The 17,359-nt window shown below is 36.4% G+C and overlaps 1 protein-coding gene across 1 annotated transcript; it reads left to right on the forward strand.

Moving 5' to 3' along the window:
- The first annotated feature begins 220 nt into the window (after positions 1-220).
- On the forward strand, positions 221-13,412 carry LOC149943777 (innexin inx2-like). Its single transcript, XM_090174645.1, has 2 exons — positions 221-875; positions 11,372-13,412. Exons 1-2 carry the CDS (start codon positions 496-498, stop codon positions 12,093-12,095), a joined length of 1,104 nt encoding a protein of 367 aa, XP_090030771.1. The 5' UTR covers positions 221-495; the 3' UTR covers positions 12,096-13,412.
- Positions 13,413-17,359: the final 3,947 nt, after the last annotated feature.

Genomic DNA, 17,359 nt, shown 5'->3' on the forward strand with positions numbered 1-17,359 from the left:
GAATATTTCGTAGGGGCAAAGATAGTATGTTTTATCCGCGGCCCTGGAACCCGCGTGAGATAAAACAATCTCGCCAGCCAATGACAAACATGCCCCCGTTCCGAAAGGGGGCAAAGAACAATTTTCGAAAACGGGGGGGGGGAGGGGGAAAAAGGGGAGTTGGCGAATGCCGGGCAAGAAGCAATTTTCGTTTGAGAGACACGGGGGATATTTCGTATGGTTTTTTTGTTTTGTTTAATTCCGCACGCACTGTTCGGTAGTCAGTAAAGCGTAGACCCTGCTTCGGGTCAGCTCGCTATGCGTTGAAATATTTCGGCGTCGACTACGTTGCAGTTACTATCGCTTTCGCTCTACGCGCGTGACATTGGCGCGAGTAAACTCGAATGGTAAACGGGTGATAAAGAGTCGAACGATTCGAATTTTAGCGTGTTTTAAAAACCAGAGTTTATTATATTTTAGTAGCACGCGCAAGGTTTAAAAAAAACATTTTCCATCATGTATCCCATGTTCGAATCCCTGAAAGGGGTTGTCAAAGTCCCAAATACAGTCATCGACAACAACGTCTTCCAGCTGCATTACAGGTTCACGGTCCTGTGTTTGGTCGCCTTCAGCATACTCGTTACCGGAAGACAATACTTCGGCGATCCCATCGACTGTATCAACAACGATGACATTCCGGAAGCGGTCCTCGAGACATTCTGCTGGATCCACTCGACGTTCTCTTTGCCGGCTGCTTGGAACAAGACGGTTGGAGAGGAAATTCCCTACCCGGGAATAGAAAAGTACAGAAAAGGCGAAGAAAGGGTATACCATAAGTACTACCAGTGGGTCTGCTTTGTCCTGTTCCTTCAAGCCATCCTGTTTTATTTGCCAAGGTGAGTGTCACTTTTTTACACCTCGATAAATGTAGCATAAATGAACTATTTGCTTGATAGGGTTTCCCGTTTAGTAAATAATTACGGTCAATTTGACATGACGCAATATTACAATTTCTGACTAAAGGCTTATTTAGAACATCTTTAGAATAATTTTTAATACCTAATTACATGAAAAAATATCAACAAATAACAAAGATGAGATAAACTATAGATTTGGCTTATTTAGGCTATCTTCGGGGTAATTTTTGTACGTAGTTATATGCACAAGTATGGAGAAATAGCTTGGGTATCAATATCAAATTAAATAACGAAAAATTCGTCTGCTAACTTGTTTTTAACGTAATTAGCGCCAGTAACTCGTAGCTTCTGTTAAACCTGGTGGCATAATTGCGTCACTTTATGCTTCCTTTAAGGATAACCCTAAACGCAATTCGAACCCTGCACTTGAAATACATGAAACCTTGAAGGTTAAAAACTCAAAAAAAAAAAATTGGTCTAGCATAATTGGGTTTTTCAAGGCTCGTCTTAAGCCTAACACGTACCTAAAAACTCTTCATTAGAATTAAACACTTTTAAGGATTGCAAACACAACTAATTCGGAAATTTAAAAAAAAATTAATATCACCGAAGAAAAGATAGACCAATGTTGTATTTTAAAATATTTTCTGAGAAGTCTAATACAAATTACCTTTTCGAATAAGTACAAAATATGAAATCTACATCGTTATTAATTTATTTTCTTACAAAACCTTATTTCAACTCTAAAAACCTTATTTTTCTAGACTACAGGTTTTTGTAGCTGTAGCCCACTATCAAACGTAGACTTTTCTTCGCTAGAAATTAAATTTCGATTATTTTAAAAAGCTTATTTGTACAAGTAACAAGGGCAAATGTTTAATTGTTTACTACTATCAAAACTTAGGTGTTTTTTAGTGGAACAGCTGAATCGCATCGATATTTCGAAGGCCCTAAACGTAATTAGGATGGAAAATTTATCAAATCACTGTAGTACAAATCGCGGTGTCATCCATTTTCTAGCTCGGTTATTTGGGTAAACTGAGTTTTAAAAGTGAGGTTAAGCATCTGACGTTATGGACGTCTTGGCCGGCGTAACGGCAAGCTAATTTCGCAAATGCTTTCGAAACAATCTGAAGTTCCCGTTGGAACTTTTCTCAAACTAGCTTAATATTTAAACGGAAAACCATTATATATGATAATGAAGAATTTTCTCTTACAAGTATAGAATTATTTAACGTTTTCCTCCAGGCTGGGTTAGGTTATAAATATGCTAAAACAATTCGTATCTTACTGTATTGACGAATAATATTATTAAGTAATAATTTTTTGCGCTGCTAATTTGTAATAGATATTGCTTCAAAATGCCGGGTGCTGTCTGGTTCAACCCCTTTTTCTTTCAAAAGTGTTAATTGTTTCTGACTGACGTTCGAAATTAACAGGATATTCCCTTGGAAAATATACAAATGGAATAGCAACTCTTACTTTGACTAGACTTTCAAATGTGTCTCTGTTCTAAATCTATGGACACTTTCGGTTAATATGTATTTGAATAGACGAAGCTTAAGTCAAAACTTTACCGGAAATTAATAGGCTTGAAATACACGGACAATAGACCGGAAAGGTATCCTTTTCTATATTTTCTATGAAATAATGTTAAAAATATTATATATTTTTTTCGCTTACCACCTATAATTTCGTGACTGAATTTTCAATTAAAAACATGTCTACTGGGCGGGTGATGTCTCAACCCGCGGTCCTTTTTTATGTAGTATGATGACACATTTTTTAAATATCTAATTTGAATTAATATTCGATAAGAATGCATTTTTATCGGAATCACGAATATCACAGCTAAATACGTTTTAGAAGATATCTTGGATCAGTTTACTCCTCAGTTATTTTTTTTAAAATTAAATTGTAAGTTCAAATATTCAGTTTCCAGAATTAGTCTTATTAATCGATGACGTCCAATTAATAGACTTATTGGGTTTTCTAATCATGAGGTAGTGAAAATTCGCCGGTTCTTGTAATTGGTGTACAAGCCTGGCACTATTAATGTATTTAAATGATTAATCTAACTGAATAGAGATTTAACATGACGTATCACGTCTACAAAGGCGCTGGGTAGTATTGAAATGGTAATATCCGATTCATGTCTTTATAAGAAGTTCCCACGTCAACCCGTGAGCAATGATTGTGAACCATAAGGTTTCTTTTGGGCAATGGATATACTTGTTCCTAATCCCTTTAAGACAATTAAGTCAACCATAACATTAAGACTCCGATGGTGGTCGCGTGATAATTTACAACTTATGATCGGGTGGTGTTGTGCCTAGTTATCTGTGAGGTCATGGCGGATATTTCAAGGTGGGGCGTAACTTGATCTATAACCCAGACACTTGTTTGAAGCCCACGCCAGGGACGGTTTTCCACCCCCTTTCTTGTGCCTTAAGAAAACTCGACCTTGATGACTTCGGATCGTCTTATGAGGTTAGACATCATACCGCCAACTAAATGTGTGAAGAAATAGCAGATGACCTTTGAATATAAATGCTCCTTAACTGAAACGTTCAGCTTTTATATAGATAATTTTGAATGCGCAGACGGCTTTCACACATTCGATTTAAAACTGACGGTAGGCGGCGATACTTCTGACCAAAGTTTAAACTACACACGAAGCTTATAAATTAATAAATCCACTCTATCAAGTTGATGACGCGTTTTTACGACACTGAGTTGAAAGTGACGGTTTTCACGGCATATTCCGTGGACAAGATTTTATTAACGAAAATACCTTTACGGCATACTTCAGAGCTATTTTACGTATGGTATCACAATTTAACTTATACCTGCATTGAAAATTAGAATGTAAATGAACGGGGGATAGGTGATGCCAATCAGAGAGGCGAAGTATTATTAGGCGTGGGTGGAAGGACGATCATGAATATCCCGTTTGATTCGCTTCTGAATATTCCGCAATACGGCAACTAATAGAATTGTGCCCGCCTGGGGTGGGTCAAGTCATTAATTATTCCTAAAATTCGAGTATGAAATTTAGAAATTTTAATTATTACTATCTACAGAGGTACGGATGCTCGAAAAATATGTCGTCATCCAAATTCATTCCGTACTGTTTTTTTAGCGTTTCTTTTAAGTATGCACGCCAGCCTCATTGAAATTAACGTTATGCCCTCCAGCCTCCGACGTTCCCTCCGGAGGTTTGCCCACGTATGGTTACGGAGAACCTAAATTAATATAAAATAGGTGCTAATCTTATCGTTCTTTTTGATACTAGGTAAATACTTTTCCTTGTTCCGGAACTAAACGTGTAAACTTAAAGGAGACGACCCGAGGTGATAATCACCGATTTTGTTCAAACTCTGGTATAGTGTACACCTCAATGTACCTTAAAAAACCTGCAAGGGAAAAGTTGTGACGGGCTTTCGTTTTGCCATGGCAACCGAAAACGTTTTTGACAACATGATTTGGAATTTTTCCATTGAAAATAACATGGGAATCTGAAGGATTTTAAGGGTCCCTGTGAAACCTTTTAAAAAATTAAAAATTTTGAAAATTTCAAAAACTTTAAAAATACATTTAAATTGATTTTAAAAATTAAATTTAATCGAGTTTAAATGCAATTTGGTCAATTGGGGGGGACCCTTAAAATCCTTCAGATTCCCATGTTATTTTCAATGGAAATAATTCCAAATCATGTTGTCAAAAACGTTTTCGGTTGCCATGGCAAAACGAAAGCCTGTCGCAACTTTTACCTTGCAGGTTTTTTAAGTTACATGGAGGTGTACATTATACCCGAGTTTGAATAAAATCGGTGATTATCACCTCGGGTCGTCTCGTTGTTAGTACCCCAAATCCAACTATATTCGCTTGTGTCCAGTGGCGAGGCTGACTCTATACCATAAACTATGGGCCAATTGCAGTTGCGATTCGGGCTGCTAGGCGTAATAATAATAATAATCCCACAAGTTGGGATCGAACCCGGCTCCTCTTACTGCGAGGTGAAAGCGCTAACCACTATGCCACCCCACCTGTTTGGAGCTGCTCTCGGAAGAAGATTAACTACTAGGTTACCCCGATACTTTCCCAAAAGGTAAATGGCCTAAGACAAGCCTGGAGTCCAAGGTTATTGTCCCTAATGAAGCTCCAGTCTAAGGGGCCGGGATGGCAGTTAAAGCGCCACACTTGTACAATTTTTAATTCTAGAACAGGGAAAAGTATTTAGTATTCACGTATTCGTTTATGGTAACGTTTTACCACGGCTTTAATCCACTAACCTAAACTATTCACCAGGCCCAGAATTGGAGTAAAATGAGATCAAAGGGCTACCCTATAGCTTGGAATTTCATAACATGTGGAAGGTATAAACTAATTAAATTCACTTGCATTTCTTAATTGGCAAGATGAACATTCGGGGGGTTTTTGGTTATATCATAAATCTTTCAGCAGTAGATACCGCTAGGGTGCAAAGTTCGAAGACGATACAATCTTCTGGTTATCGGAACAAGGTTTGACTATTATTTTAAATTGAAAAGTTGATGAACCCTTCAGTGACGTAACAAGGAACCCCGCCCCCCCCCCGCGAAAAAACAACTCGGGGCCCTTTTAGATAGCACCGATTAACGTTTGGGGGCCCCTAGTTCTCGGGGCCCCCCAGGAATGGAAGGATTGATATTATTGGCCGCGTGTTTTGGTTGCCTTAGAAACTTCCCGCAGAGCAAATCAGAGTAACCTGAAACGGTTAACGCAACCCGGTCTATCTTCAAAAACGAGAGGCGCAAAAGTTCCACTAGACGGAGCTACACCTTCCATTACTGGGGCTTTATATTCTTTGTCTAGTCACAGACTAAAGATATCTAATAGATTTCGGAAAGTTACGGCATTTGTCGTTTCCTTAAACTTGTAAATAGGGAAAGTAGTGTAAAACAGGCTGCTTCACGGTTGACGCGTTATTTCGTCTTATACACGACCTTTATAATGGGCTAGAATATATAATCCACTTTTAGTGTTTAGTGTTGAAAGACTTATTCACACGAACCAACATTTTTGTTCCGTGTGAATGAAAATCCTTATTTGAGAAAAAAAGATTTTAGTTCGAAATCTAGTATAATAACCATGATAATCTAATAATTAAAATACATAAAAATTAAGTGCAAACATGTATTGAAAATTTTGTACTGAGACACATTAATTTAAAAACACTCGAGGATTCTTATTTTGAATTTATTTCAAAAGTCACGTATTTCGACTTATCAGAACAGCCGATTTTTCTGACCGAGGCTTATGATCAAATAAATTTAATAATTTCATATGTAACATTTTTTATTGCGCAAATGATAATATTAATATGAATTAAATTTATTAATGTAAATTGAATTTTTTTATTAGGTTAAGTGGAATTTTAAAAATTAAGTCATTTTCTTGGTCGATTATAGCGCAAAATCTTGGCAACTTTTTACCCAATTTTGGCCATTCCATTGAATTTAAAAATTTTAAACCATCGAACGTAAATCCTAATTACCAGTCCAATTACCCCACCTGTTCCGGTGCATGAAGTCACTTCGGAGACGCCCTACGAAATTTGAAGTCAGACCATTTGGGAAAACGATGACGTAATATTCTGAGAAAGCGCAGAAACTTACATTTTCCGAATCACCTGGCAATAGCCTCATCACCATAATAAATTCCCTTTTAAAGATTTTAAATTATCTACTTAACCCAGTAATTTCTCGACTCTTCGCGCCATTTGGTTTCTACTTGTTTTTGTCTTTCGAAATATTCTATAAATTCAACAGCGATAGGTTTATCACATTTAGCGAGTTTAGTTTATTTCGAAATTGAGATAAGGTTAAGCTTGACACGAATTTATGGAGCTTCCTTTTATTTAGCGTTGCGCGAACTTTAAAGGGAATATAACCTGCAAAAAAATCTTTATGGAAGACCCCTTTAATTTTTCAAATTTCCCGTACAGTGGCGCCAAACATTTTTAAAGCCAAAGGCAAGAGCGGCCAGAGCTGCAACCGTTGGTGTTCCACACCAAATACCTGAGGTTATATTCCCTTTAAATGGAAATTTAAGGGACGTGATATTCCAGTTTCGTTTTAGCGCATTAGTGGGGTATATACAGGGTATTTGAAATAGCTAGTTTTTTTCTCAAACGGTATTTGATCTAGGATTGTGACATTTTTAGCGAATGCTTATTAGGTATATCACGTTTAAATTTGAATATTTAAAATATTACTTTCTATGATTTTATAAATTTTATGCCAATCTGAGGGTAAAAGTCAAGCAAGTTTAGAAACCCCATTTTTAGATAAATACTTTTATTTTTACATTTATAATAATTGCCATAATTATCTAATAATTAAAATATACAAATAAGAAGGTTAAAGCAACATTTAAAAATTAACTAATGAGTCAATCTAAATTAATAATACTTGATGAACAAGTTTTCGATTTTTTTTTCAAAAGTGACATATCGACTTGCTTAACTCTGGTTCTCGAGTAGCGAACTAGAAAGTTGTATAGTAAACGTAAAAGCGTAAAAAAATCATGGGTTTGATAAAAGAGTAATTTAATTATCCCTGTATGCTTTATATTAGAATTATTTAGCAGGTGTTTTTGCCGAATTCGTGTACAATATATGGCCGTATGCTTCAGCCTAGAATCGGTTAAGCTACTATCACTTAAAGCTAATCTGAAATTGAAGTCTGGGACCGAATAGAGAAAACACGTGGAGTGTACCTTGAACTAAATGCGAGCCCAAATGTATAAAGTCACAGGTGATACTTCACGCCACATTTTCGTGGGAGACCCCTGTCACACACTATATCGGTGATTCAATTTTCTCACCTTTTTAAATATTAGTTTTTGTTCACGAAACTTACAATAATACGGCATAGATATTTACAGAATTAATTTATTATATATTACATTCATATAAAATGTCTTTATGCATCTATAAATTATAAATATACATTATTTCTGGATATATATGCTTTTAAATAGGTATACTATATACAATACCATAAGTTTATAATATTGTTCCATAAGTTTGTCACAAAGGAAAATATTTTACTGAGAGCTAGTAACGGAGTGACGTCATCCCAAAGAAATCTCCCCCTATTGAGCTGCTGTCAAAGGCTACATGTGACACGTTGGCGAGCGGATGCAAAACGGTGACGAAGCCCGTAATGCAGTCTGTCTTGTGAATAACTCTCAGTAAAACTTTTGCATGTAAGTGTCACACTTATGAAACAATATTATTTACTTATGGCAATACGCATCATCGATATTCTATACTTCGGATGAAACGCGAATATTGAACAAATCAAATCAGAATTTCTTAAGAAGTAGTTTCCTCAAATTATTAAAGTGCGAAATGATAACGGTTATCTTCTTATGTTTAAATTTTTTTGGCTATTGATAGTTACCTAGACCTAAAAAGATTTTACACAAATCGGACCAAGACTCTGTTTAAATTATAGTTTATATTTTACATTGTTTATCTTTTATTCCACGATGTTATTGTGAAATCCTCGTGGGAAGTGCCCCATTAAGCCTGAAACACCATTATTGCCCATCGGTGGAAAGTTCACTGTTCTCCGCTTTTGTTGCATCCACTATATTCCACTGCACTAAACCTGTTCTCTAGTGAAGTTATATTTTTTCTCTCTCTGCCGGTACAACAACATTTTGAGCCATGCAGCTTTCAAACCAAAACGTTTATCAGATACGATAATTCTCCGCTTCGAATTGTCTACGATTTAAAAGCCTTCTTGGCTATCGTAGTCGAAATGCATTTTGTTCAAATTCCAGCGAATTATATCGGTAATAGTCTCACGGCAAGATTGAAACTGCCTTTTCAAAGTTCTTCATCGGTTACGCCCTCCACATATGCCTACGCGTTTTCTACAGTCTATATTTCTTATTTTTGTCATAGTTTCGCTTTTAGTTTATCAAGAAAAATTGTACCAAGAATATATTTATACTTAACAAGAATGACTATGTTGACAGTTTTTAACGTTGTTACCGATGCCATTCTTGCTCAACGAGTAAGCTCATTCCTCCTAAAGAATCCAATCAGTTCGGTATCTCATGATTTCTCATCAGGGCTGACTTATCCATAAGGCAGACTAGGCAAAGTGCCTAGGGCCTACGAAAATTTTAGAAGCTTAAAACGGCCCTGTATCTCAATGGTTCTCTAAAACTGACTTATTTCGACGCGATTGAAGCGTAATCCGGTGACGTTTTTCCTTCCCCCTCCTTCCCCGTGCCAAGGGGGAAACTCGGGGCCCCTCTTAACATAGTTATTATCCCTTAGTATAAATCTATATTGACTTAGCGTGTGATGCATGCGAGGCTATTTCGTGGGTTGAGAGAGCTCTGTCTGGTCGGTTTCAACACGCAAAGTGGGTCATTTCAATCGAACTCAAGTGTCCCTTCATTAATAAAATTTTTTATCGATTTATGAAAAAATGTCAGCTGTAGCTCGAATTTCGTTCTTTTCTGCTATTTTCAAATAGTTCATTGATCTTTACGGAGTTGAGCAATGTTTGTAACTTAAAGTTAGCGTTTCATTTTGAAAAAGTGATGGATAGTCCATTGGTTTCTTTGTTTGAAAAGGGATTTTTTAAAGAATACATAATACGGGATTGGAATTTTAATTTTGAACTTTGGATTTCATTTACTCTCCTTTGAAAAATTTTCCAACAAACACAAAGCAGGATTTTAAATTTCCATAAATTAAAAAATATAATTTAGACTTCTAATGTAAGATATTATTAGGAAATTTATATCATAATGAACGACTTATTTTAAAATATTTAATTTCTGATAAACTAAATTACTTTTTTAAACGTTTTAGTATTTGTGGTTTTATTTTTTTCGTAGATTGTTTGATACTTAAATTATTAATTTGTTTATATGTAATATTAGACAATAAAATTTCTATTGCTTATTCTTAGATACCATTGTAAATAGAAATTTAAAAGATAATTCATATTTATGTGAATAAATTTATCATTACGTGGTTACCGGAATCCTCACGGATTAATCGTTTTTCGTAGATCCTTTGATAATATAATTAAATTTAATAAATTATTTCGTAAGTAGCGAAAACATTTGATAATTTTATTACAAAATTTTTATCTATAAAATTGAGTACAGAAACTGGAAAAGGTTGAAATTTAATAGATTTTAAAATCTGTGTCTCAGAGTCGACCCGTACCACTATCATCCTACTTAAATATTTTTCTAGTATTTTATTTGCATACCCGTACGTTGGCGATCCTCCGTCGTTTACGCGTTGGCACTTAGCCAGAAACGCACGAAAGCCTATATTCTTCTTCAGGGTCGGCCATTCTGTTCTGTCTTCAATAAGCAGCGCGGTTGACGTTTACATTTTCCCAAAATTTCGGCGTCGCCACCTCCGTATTATCCGCGTCTGGATTATTATAGGTTTTGACTAAATAACATTGATGTACATTTTCCAATTAATATTTACCTTGCCAAAGAAAATTACGTAAAACGAGCAGAATCGTTGAATAAACGGATCGTAATGTTTGATGCGACCCTGAATGCGTGTATCCCTAAAATCGTGACGTTCTCAATGTCGTTTGAAAAAAAGGAAAACGTCTTGCGTCTTTAATATTTCTTGGTTCACTAGTCATGCGATAAGTAAACATTAGAAAGAATTTTCAATAGCAAATTAGTTTAGATTTAATTTTCTTTTGTATCGGTATGCTAATCGTTAGTCCGTGCATTACTCCACGTTTGTCATAATATCATGGGTGTAGTGTTTAAATATTTTAACATAATTTTTTGTAGTTCTTAAAATACAATATGTACTAACAGTTCGATTTAGGTTGAATAATAGAACGTCTTATTTAAGAAACACCGCTGTTTCTAGAAAACGACATACTTAAAGACGTATGGAAAATTGTCTAAGCATTATAGTATTGAATATGGTGAATGGAATGTTGCTACTTTAGAGTAGCAGATGATTCATGAGGCTTTGAAGATTAATTGTAAACATTTTAGTTGGAAATAATTTTAAAACACTGATATTGTTTGGTCATTTCACTTACCGTGCTGGGCTCGCGAGTTTAAAGTTGAATCGTGCGGTTTTGTAATAAATATTTATTGATAAAATTAATCTTGGTATCTTGTGCCTCTAGAATTTTTTGTGGTCTTGAAACTTGAACCTCCCCCCAAAAAATTGTGTTATTTGCTCATGAGCTTGGAGGTTAAATAGGTATGCTTTAAGGAAAAGTAAAGCGATCTACTTAAGGCATTCGTGTGGCGTAGAAACTGAAGTTGTTTCAGGAACACGACTAGCCTGACAGACCATTCCCCCTAGATATTTGTTTACTTGCTTTACAAATAAACCAAGCTATATTCACGATTAAAGAAATTGAGAGCAACCAGTTTAAATCTTAATTTATTTGTTGTTGCAGATATTTGTGGAAAATGTGGGAAGGACAACGCATCAAGAGTTTGGTTCTGAGTTTGGATCTGCCGATTTTAAGCGACGAGGAGAAGAATAAGAGCAAGTTTATGTTGGTCGAGTACCTGAGGACACACATGGGACACCATAAACTGTACGTTTCCTACTACATTCTCTGCGAAATGTTCAATTTCGCGAACGTAGTAGGTCAAATGTACCTCATCGACACTTTTCTGGGCGGAGAATTCACCAGATTCGGCTCCGAAGTTCTGAAGTTCACCGAAACTGAGCAAGAATTCCGCAACGACCCGATGGTCCGGGTGTTCCCCCGAATGGCCAAGTGCTCCTTCCACAGATACGGTCCTTCCGGCGACGTGCAAAGGCACGACGCTTTCTGCATATTGCCCCTCAATATCATCAACGAGAAGATCTACATCTTCCTTTGGTTTTGGTTTATCATCCTGGCCATTTTGTCCGGCCTCATCCTGGTCTACAGAATCGTCACCGTCGCCTCGTCAAAAATCAGGGCCATTATGTTAAGACGCTCGGCGAAACTCACCGATCGCCGGTCGCTGGACAAAATCATGTCCAGGGCGCAACTTGGAGACTGGTTCATCATCTACTTGTTGGCTAAAAACTTAGATCCCCTGAACTTTAGGGACGCGATGGCCGATCTCGCGTCTAAACTGACGAGCCAGCCATTGCTGGACAAAGAGAAAGAGGCGGAAGCTTAATCGGACGTTTCGGTTCGAAATTAATCCTTTCCGTTGAAGGATTTTAAAACAAAACTTTGAAAAGGATTCGCGTCAGCAATTAATAAATGATAAGATTATTAAACGAATCTTCGCTCGCAGCTCTTCTTAGAGAAAGTATCAGTACAAAGAACTTCTGGCATCCTTTCTTTCGTACGTTAAAATGTATCCCAAAATTTTTATAATATTTATTATGTAATACTAAATATATTTACCGGACACGAATATAGACGCAAAATCAAAATCTAGTTTTCGCCAATATTTTTGCATGAATTTAGATGTAAATTGTCCGGCGATTTTTGCCAAATTTTTAATCCCCACCACTGCCAAAAAATAAATGCCTTTTTTATTCAACTTAATTTTAATATCCCTTTTCATTTCAAGTTATTCAAACAGGTTTAGCGTAATTGAAATTTAAGTAACTTCATTTCTGTTATCGGGGAAAAAAAGCGAACGCGAGCTGACTTCTCAAATGCCATTTTAAACAAATCTTGATTTTGTTTACGAAAGCCTAGTGTTACTTCGCGTGGCTGATAATCTCAGCCATAGCAACTGGAACTCCAGACGAATGTTTTTAAAAAATACAAAAGGCCTTTAGACTCGCTAATTCAGTCGAGTCGATTTCTGGCGCTGATGTGTCTGCCGAATGAAACATATCATTTTTATACCTAAACAAGCATTGTCATATTACTAGGTTATATTTTTTTTATCGGCGGGAGTTCAAAGACATTATCGGCCAAATTATTTTTCACACCTGCAACAACCATCAAAGCCTTCAGCCATTCGCAAACAACGACCGCTGGTTCTCAACCTTAAATATTGATGCTTGAATGAAATTGGATAGTTCGACGTCGGCCCTGTGTTTTGGAGTCGCCTCACTGGATAGAATTTTACTTGTCGTAGACAACTTTTTAAAAGACTGACGTAATAAACATATACTGTTACTTATACAATGATTTATAAGTGCCTTACTAAAATGTTCGTCTTAGCTAAATATTTTGTACTCGTGCGCGATATATTATTTTTATATAGATTTACCTTCGAATAGTTCTGTCTTTAAATACGTGAAAAAATCAAATTATATTATACTTAGCACACTTTATTTAAAAAATATAAAACCCAATTTAGGCATTAGGCTCGTGAAATATTTTCTACTCATTACCGTTTTTTTTCTAATTATAATTTCTGTAGATACGCTTCACTGCATGAGTTCCTATAAACATCAGAAGCAAGGTCATTATAGTGTTAACTCCATTTTCAATTGTATTTTTAATCAATTATTAAAATAATTGTAACTAATGCCGGATTTAGTTATTTAATATTTAGGCGTATATTACGTGTCATTTTGCGATATTTAAGTCTGAAGCCTAGTTGACACCGATAAAAGTATCGAATTGATTACGTAGCTCTCACGTACTCTACGAACGAACTTTGCGCTGTGCGTAACCATGGTCAGGAAACTCCTTGATTGATGTAAACTAACGGTTACGGCAACGAAATAATGACCAATTATTGAAACGGAACGTAAAATTCACTATTATAAACCCGCTTTTCGTTTCTGAAGGTACTGGTTTTTAAAGTTGAGATCCAAACGCGTTTTCACTGGTATTTTTCGCCCTCAACGTAACTTGGTAGTCATCCTGTCGTCAGAAAGAGGTAATTAGTTGTTTGTCTTCAGAAGCATAAGTGTAATATTTCGTCTAGACGATGTTAAGGTCCGTACAAGTTTTATGTTCGTGAAGAGGACAATTCGTAGTTGGTTGCGGGGTGAGACTTTTTTTCGTGGTAATGACATTATTTCAGCCACGACATTCAGACGCCCATGGTGGTTAAATTATTATTTAATAAACAGAATCGTCTAGTACTTTACCACGTGATTTGTGACGTAAAATAAAGTCATCGCGGCTGTGTTAAGGCGAGGCTTAGCTACGTCGTATTCACACCTTGTATGAATAAGGTGAAATATCAAAAATCAGATAGGCTAATACCCAAGGCACCACCTTAGGCCCATATCATCTAGAGTTAAACAGGTGGTCGGGTTACAATGCGTAGGAGGGTGGTGGAAAGATCTTTATGCTACGCGATCCAACAGCTGCCTACACTTACTTTTACCGTTAACCTCTAATAGTGTTTTTGAAAGGGGAAACCCGAAGAACTCGGGAGAAAAACCCTTTAACCAGTGGGAATAGATCTTGCACGCTCAATGCAGAATTAGTAGTTCCGAGTTTTTCCCCAGTGCCACACGCTGGGATCGAACCAGGCTCCTCTTGCTGCGAGGCGGAAGTGCTAACCCCTCCGCCACCCCACCTGAAATTCAACCAATATAATCAGGGAATTATATATTATACAATTGGCATGTCGAATGATTTGTTGGTACCGTGCTGCCGAAACTGGCTTAAACTACGCCCCTTTCTATGATAATCAAGTCCACCATAATCTTAAAAATTCCAAAGGTATTTATATAGTTTCCTAATATAAACCATATCATCCATTTTTAAACCTTAATTATAACTAGATGGTTTTAAAAGAAAATATTTTGTTTTCAAGAAGTAACATATTTTTACATTTCGAGGTAATTGTTTATCTGACATAGACGAAACAAAATAGAAACGGACGTTTGAAGATAAAAAGACGGATCCCACGGAAAGAGGAAAAAACCATAGAACTGCAAAGTGTTGATAAGAAAATATTATTCCGGTACTTACTTCCGTTTCCAAATGTCTATTTGCTAGAGCTTTCTGCACCTTCAAAACATCTTAGGTGTTCAATTTTACAGGGGCTCAAAGGTTCGGTGGCACAGGGGGGGGGGGTGAACCTTCATGGAGAGAGGGGAAAGTATATGTTCACGCATAAAAATAAAAAATAAAATTACTATACTTTCCCCTCCATGATGTTTCAACCTTTTGAGCCACTTTAATATCAATCGATTGGGAAAAATATTCTGTTCACGTAGGCCAATATCTTGCGATAATCGACCTGTTGTTCACCTACTGTACCATTTATACTGTCTACTTATAAGTGCCATGTTAACAGTGTTGCCGGTCATTGTTCGCCGAAATATCGTCGCCAAAATTAAATATGTCTCTAAACAGTTCTTTCTAGTTTTATCTGGTGCGAATACGTCCTTGAAATAGAAAAGACAGGTTTTTAAAAGGCCAAAATTAAGGGGATGGAGAAAATATTTTGGTTGAACCATCGGTATTTCCTAATATTACACCTGCTACAGAATGTGTACTTTCGTGTTTTAAAGTTTACTTTTAAAGTAACATTTCTGGTTTGTCAATCGGCTGCGTTGGCGTTTCAGTGGTGTTGTTGGAACCTGTTGCAATAGTTCGTCTGACCGTAGAAATTTAAAAATCTTGAGAATCACTTTCGACCGAGGTTCAACATTAAGTTTATACTTATCTTGCTCAGGCATAAATATAGCCCAAAAGGCGGATTCGGTTCATTGGGACCTTCTGTTTTGTTTTTTACTTTTGCCCCGAGATATAGCAGGGTACGCAAAAAACGTTATACCTAAACAAAATTGCTACAGGTGTATTAACGGTTAGGTTAGGTTAGGTTAGGTTAGTCTCTCACTTCCCTAGGGTGGCGCGCTTTTATAAATATATTTATGCTTTGAACTTTTTATTTATATCAAGAATACAATAATTCGAACAATTTCATTTTTTAATGTGAATGGTTAAGTTTGTAGCAATTGCGTCGAGTAAGGCTAACGCGACTTCTTCATTCAAACCCTCCTTTGTGAGCTATTTTCTCCATTTTAGCTAACTGGCTCCAATAAGACTATCAACACTTATTTATATAAGAAGGAAACCTATTTAAAAAACGTCTCATAAAAACAAAATTTGATGTACTATAAAAAATAATATAAACGTGCAAAATTGGGCTGTAAACCGCACAATTGGGGTATTTTCGATCGATTGGGACTCAATGTTAAATCGTTTTCGAACGAATGGGATCTCGGTCGAATGGGACCAAAGCTAAGTTTTTACTGAGAGCCATAAATTAGAGTTGTAAGTCGGAAAATTACCGATGCCTTTTTTTCGGAAAATTTTACGAATTTCCCCAATAAAGAAAAATAAATGTTTTAATTCCATGATTAGCCTAATATTGTTTGCAAATTTAATTTTGACGGCATTTTCGTCTAATTTTTTCGATCCCAAAAGTAAAACTAAACCCCTAGACTAGTCATGAATAAACACCCATAAAAAGTAATATATATGTTTCAATTTTGTATTTTTTCGATTTGCGAAAAAGTTTCCGCAATCCGGAAAATGAACAACTCTATAGCCATTTCTAGAATGAACACAAATCTTTGGTGGTATTCACACTAAGTCTTTAGGCTTATTACGTGCTCTTTCCTCGTCGTGAGTGCGTTCAGTGAGACCCGTTGAGGCGTAGGACCGGCGCTAAGCAATTTTTTTTTTACTTATTATGGAATTTTCTTCGCTAGGGACACTTATCACACGTGGCTATCATTATTTATTTTATCGACTATCTGACACACTTATGGAAAAATTGAACTTATGGTCTAAATATAATTTATTGGAGGTAATTAAAACGAATTCACGAAATATTTAGACTGGAAGGTCGGGCAGGAAAAATTAATATTTCTAATGTACTTTCCGGACATAATAATAATAATCAGCTAAGCTAATACTAAAGGCCTAGGTCAACTAGCGACTTGTAAAGCCAATTACCGGTGGCCGGGTTAGAATGTCAAGAAGGACTCCGTTTACACTTTGGTAATATAAGCAATACACTATACAGGGGGGACCCACTCTCACCATTCTCAAGGTCAAGATTCTCATTTGAAGGTGGAGATCGTCATTACTAGCTGGAGTGGGTTGGCGGAGTGATGAGCAGTTTCTTCTCGCAGCAAGAGAATAACTCTTTCTGCGTTGATTTACCAAATTATCTCCCCAACTGATCAAAGGAGGTTTCCCACGAGTTTTCAGTTTCCCCTTTCTATCAAAAACAAGTTGAGGCTAAAGGTGTAGGGAGTTGTTATCTCGAGTGGCATGAAGTGTTTGCCACAAACCTCCTAGGCCGTATAACCCGGCCACCTGATTTAAAGGCATTAAAAGTCACTCGATGATTTGGGCCTAAGGTGGTGCCTATAATTATTAAAGATGGAACATTTGTAAATCCCTGCTACCGCAGACCGGAAGGCGATAGCTAAGGAGGGGCCAAGGCGCACAGATAAGATAGATAAATTAGTCATTATTCTTTGAATCTTGTTT

This window comes from Leiobunum rupestre, chromosome 5, assembly GCF_980474605.1.
Source record: "Leiobunum rupestre chromosome 5, qqLeiRupe1.1.hap1, whole genome shotgun sequence".
Lineage (NCBI taxonomy): Eukaryota > Metazoa > Arthropoda > Arachnida > Opiliones > Sclerosomatidae > Leiobunum > Leiobunum rupestre.